This window comes from Poecilia formosa, unplaced genomic scaffold (genome assembly GCF_000485575.1).
Source record: "Poecilia formosa unplaced genomic scaffold, Poecilia_formosa-5.1.2 Scaffold600, whole genome shotgun sequence".
NCBI classification, from domain to species: Eukaryota; Metazoa; Chordata; class Actinopteri; order Cyprinodontiformes; family Poeciliidae; genus Poecilia; species Poecilia formosa.
The window spans coordinates 117086-122294 of NW_006800539.1; the positions used below are offsets into that span (position 1 = coordinate 117086).

Here is a 5209-nt window from a genome sequence, read left to right on the forward strand (position 1 = left end):
AAAAATGCTTTTTGCGTCTTCCCATCTGTCGGTTAAAAAGCATCCAATGTATTTTTATAACTCCTGGGACAAATATGAACAAATCCAGCCAACGTGAATTTAACAGGTTATGAATTTGTCTTAACATACTGTGTTTGGTTTTCAGCCCCAAAAATAGGTTAAAGTGAGTAATATACAAACGTAATGTGCATCACACATGCAAAAATATGTGTGATGAGTAGAATAACCATTAACCTGGAATTACATATTTTTTTTTATTTGTCTTTTTTTTAAAGGGAAGTAGGCAGGATGCAGATAAGTCCATCACAGAGGTACACATTAATGAAAACCTCGAGCACACCCTCTGAAATTCTGTGAACTGTAAATATAACTTAACACTATAGCAACTTATTCCTCACATTTATTGGAAAGATGGTAGTAAGTAAGATGGTCCTCCACAAAATCAATTTTATATATCACTGATCCCAGACAAATGTCCCTAGAACTGGTTCAAACCTTTATATAGTGTCTTTATGAAAGAGTTTGTGCTGTTTTTATTACGTTTCATCACAGGAAAATATAATAGCTCTGTTGCTTTCTGCCTCCACATCTTCAAATTAAGGTGCAGTAGGATGAAAGAGAGGGGGTAACAGATTTTGACCATGTAACGTCATGCAACACTGCGTGACAATAATGGATTGTTTTGATGTTATGTGCTAATATTAAAATGGAAAATTATTAACTGTTTGAATGAATATAGCACTTCTGGCTCACACTGCCCACCTAAAGGGCATTACACTAGAGCCACATTCATCTAGTTGCATTCACAAACAAGCACACATCCACTGATCAATAGAAAACTGGGGGCTAAGTTTCAAATTCAAGCCCACATCATTTGGTTCGGAAGACAACTACTCTTCGCACTGAACTGTAATGGCTCCAATAGCATTTCACATTCAAAGACTCATTATTTATATTGAAAATGTATTTTCTGAAAATGTTTACATGCATCATAACACCTATAATCTTATTCACAGTAGTAGTAAACCTTCAGCTGGTGAACTTGATTTCATAACCTTCAAGAAAAGAAAATTCTTAGATCAAATGCTTAGAACAGATAAATGTCTGGACGTGCCACACCTTTCGTCAGTTGATCAGAAACAAAACTTAAGTTATTATGTTTGGACCTAAAAAGGAACGATGTACAGTTAATGCACAACTTCAGTTATTACCACTTTGAATGTTCCTTAACAATCTCATTAAATTATTAGCGTCAAAAACTACTCTACAATGTCTGTGACTCATCCTGAGAAAGAAACAACCCCAACCCCAAGTTAGAAAATAGTAACATTGTAAATGGTTTGTATTTGTACAGCACTTTATAAATTCCAAAGGACCCCAAAGCACTTCACACTAAAGTCAGTCATTCACGCACAGATTCACACACTGATGCCACCACCAAGCTATTGTGCAGCTTGGTGGTGGCTACTGGATAGTAACCACAGCTGCCTGTTGAAGCAGTGCTGCTCTTACTTGAGAACAGTTTTTAAGTACTCTCCCTTCCTTTGTTTTAAACTGAGTTAAACTTAGTTCTCTTTATTACTGCAGTTCTTTCAAATTGCTTTTTTATTATGCTCATAATTTCAATAAGCATCTTTCTATATTAATATTTAGGATGTAGCAAACAGGCACAGTGATGGGGAGAGAGGGATTCTGTACTGTAAACATATTGACAGGTTTCAGGTCTTCTGCTTGAATTTACAAGCAGGGGGGAAGTTTGTTTTGGCTGAGATACAATTTAGCAATTTGAACCATTTCAAATGTATTTGTAAAAATGTTCTTGCAAATATGTATGCCTCTGCAAACAGATACATTTTATTGGGATAATGATGATGACTGTGGTAGGAATTTGGCCTGCAATTGGCGAGTAGCCAGTTCAACACCCACTTCTGTCGTGTCCTTGGGGAAAACACTTCACCTGCCTTGCCTGCTGGTGATGATCAGAAGGCCTGGTGGTCAGAGGAATTGGTGGCAACGGTGAATGTCAATCTCGCTTCTGTCAGGTTGCCCCAAATAAAAGTAAAAAAAAGAACATACAAAAAAAAAAACACGTAAAAATAAAAATCAGCCATGTAGGAAGTTACTCAAGTAAGAACTTTATGTAAAAATGTATTTGGTAAAAAAATAAAGCTACTTAGGTACTGAGCAACTGATCATTAAAATGATGCAATCAGACAGACTAAATTATAATATAATAGCAAACAGTCTCATCTGAACATAAACTACAGGTGTGCATATGTCTGGTGCATTTTTGTCTACAACATGTTTGTTTTTCACTCTGTGAAGTTATTCCAGAAATTTTACTTAAGCATCAGTAGCAACTCTTCATAATAATATTACTCAAAAAAAAAAAAAAAAAAAAAAAAAACATGATGTAGAAAACCTAAACCAAAAAGTATGTTTTTTCCCAAAATGTTACTCAAGTATGTTACTATCCTCTGGTCAGCAGGCCTCCAGGTGTCATCTCTGATCAGTCATGGATGGGCAACCTGAACAGAAAGACCTGGGACAAATTTCTGCTTCTGCTTATTAATCACACTGAGTACCTCCAATATAGCAGCACAGAGACACTCTAAAGGTTTGGAAATGCATATATAAATGTAAGAAAGTTTTTGAAAAAAGCTCTTCAAAAAGTCTTATTCACAGTCATTGGAATTGTATTACAAGATATAATCAAATGTTCTGGACTGAATTTGCGTGTTTGTGAGTCAATGTTGAAACAACAGACAAAGCAATTCCCCATTGGATGCAAGGCTGTTTCATGTAGCAAAGGTGTGACGTAAGGATAATGGGTTAGGGTAGAGCTACCACCACAGGATGTAAAATTCTCTATATTCCAGGTGTTTAGTCAACACAGAGAAGCCCTGATTCAATTAGACACCCCAATTTACCACCCCCAATGGCTTGATGAAAGTATCAAATATTTTAGACCCTGAATAAAGATGCGGGGTTCCTCTACTTTGTAATTTAACAACAAAAAAAAAATTATGGTTAATTTTGTCAAATGATATTTAGCATTTAAATCACATCAAAACTGGTGAGTTGTCTTTTATTTCCTTCAATGAATATATTAATATTAAATCAATATATGAAATCAGTACGTCCCGACTTTTGTAAGACATTTTTACCACACAATATTGCGATTGCCTTTTCTGTATGGCAAGCCGTTTTAACATAAATTCGGTTTCGTCTGACAATCGGTAATTACATTCCAGATATCTAAAAATGCATTTTGACTAGATAAAACTACATTTTGACTATCCGGAATGGTAATTTAATATATATGTATTTACATTCTGACTAGTAAGAATAATAATTCAAGACATCTTCAATTACATTTTGACGAGTCAAAATTCCTTTCAAGATATCTCAAGTGACATCACTGGATCTGTCATTTGACGGGAGACATATCTGTAATTACGATCTAAGATATCTTCAACACAATTATGACTAGTCAAAATTACAATTTTAGATATCTGAATTAAGAATGACGTGGAAGACCCCTTGTGGTGTCCAAACAGTTGCCTGCAGAATTTTATGTTTCCTGCACAAAATTGCCAGTAAATGCTACAAATTAGAAATGCGGAGGTAGCAAAACTTCATAAACTATAAGACTGCTTCTGATATCTGCAAAGAATTTCCTGTGTATTCATTTCCGACAAACCGAACGCACTTAAAAACAGCTTTGAAAAGCTAAAATTATCAAACCATTTTCAACATGAAAGTGGCGCATATTCAAACATCTTTTTTTGTTTTCTCTATTTTTCATTGTTTTATTAAACTTTTAAATTGCTACGCAAGTCAGGGACGTTTTGACTAGACAGAATACTAATTCAATATATCAATAATGTCATTCTGAGTAGTCAGAATGTCAATTTAAGATAGCTTGAAAAGCTGTGTAATTCAAGATATCTCAAATTCATTTAGAGATATCTTAAAAAGAATTTTGACAAGTCAAAATTACAATTCAAGATATCTTTAATTTAGTTTTGTCTAGTCATTATTTGCTTTTAAGATATCTATAATGTAGTTTCGACTAGTCAAAACTACGTATCTCCTATCCAAAAATACATTTAAGATATATTGAATTATGGAGTCATTAGAGATATCATTAATTACAATTATGACTAGTCAAAACCAAAATCGAGATATCTTGAATTTACTTTATGACTAGTCATAATTTAATTGTAGATATCTGAAATGTGTATTTCAGATAGTAATTAATTTTAGATATCTTGAATTGAAGTCTCCATACAAGTCAATGGTAAATATGACGTCATTTCGACTAGTCAGAATGTAATTAGAGATATCTCAAATAGTTATTTTGTCTAGTCGAAATATAATTAGAGATATCTTAAATCGCTAAAATGTCTAGTCACAAAACAATTTGAGATGTCTGGAATGTAAGGGCGGTAAAACCGAATTTATGTTAAAACGACTTGCCATATTTTCTGTACTGTAACGTTTAGAGTAAGGCGTCACCGAGGACAGCTAATCGGGGTCCTTTGGTTCTGTAACGTCAGGGATAGCATCAGCCACCAATGTCAAAAGAAGCTGGTTACCAGTAAACACTAAAACAACTCAATTCATAAAACCGGACAGTAATGAAAAGCGAACGTGAGCAAAAAAAAAAAAAAAATCACCAATCGAATGTAGTGCTTTAAAATATGGGGTATTTATGAAGCTGCTGAGGGCGACAGTGTGTGAACGTTGATCATGTCGGACGCAGCTATTGAGGAAGTTTCAGTTTTATCGTCCATTTACTGCAGAGACGGAGAGTTCCAAATTGTTCAACAGTCTGGTACGTTGGTTGTTCTTGCTCTGTCGGTATGGCAGGCTGTTTTAACATAAATTCGGTTTTGTCTGATTATCTCTAAATACATTCTAGATATCTAGTTATTTTGACTACATTTTGACTATCTGGAATAGGAATTTAAGATATCTGCATTAAAACTCTGAATGGAAAGAATAATAACTCAAAATTAAAGCTCCGCGGAGCCTCAAGCGGCCCTCGCAGCCAAGCGCCGCTCAAGCCTATAGCCACCGCGGATGTTCCAGCACCGCCACCCGCCGGCCACCGCCGACGCTCGCGCGCCGCCCTCCACGCGATCCGCTTTGATGCCTTCGGCAGCGTTCCCTGACGATGCACACAAAATCTGGAGCAGATCGG

The 5209-nt window shown here is 35.5% G+C and overlaps 1 protein-coding gene across 2 annotated transcripts in view; it reads left to right on the top strand.

Moving 5' to 3' along the window:
* Positions 1-4549: 4549 nt before the first annotated feature.
* Positions 4550-5209, top strand: part of rwdd3 (RWD domain containing 3) — a 7425-nt gene continuing 6765 nt past the window's right edge. For both annotated transcript variants that reach the window (XM_007541306.2, XM_007541307.2), the window contains exon 1: positions 4550-4840. In XM_007541306.2, coding sequence (XP_007541368.1) covers positions 4756-4840 — 85 coding nt within the window. In that variant the 5' untranslated portion in view covers positions 4550-4755. The remainder of the gene's footprint in view (positions 4841-5209) is intronic.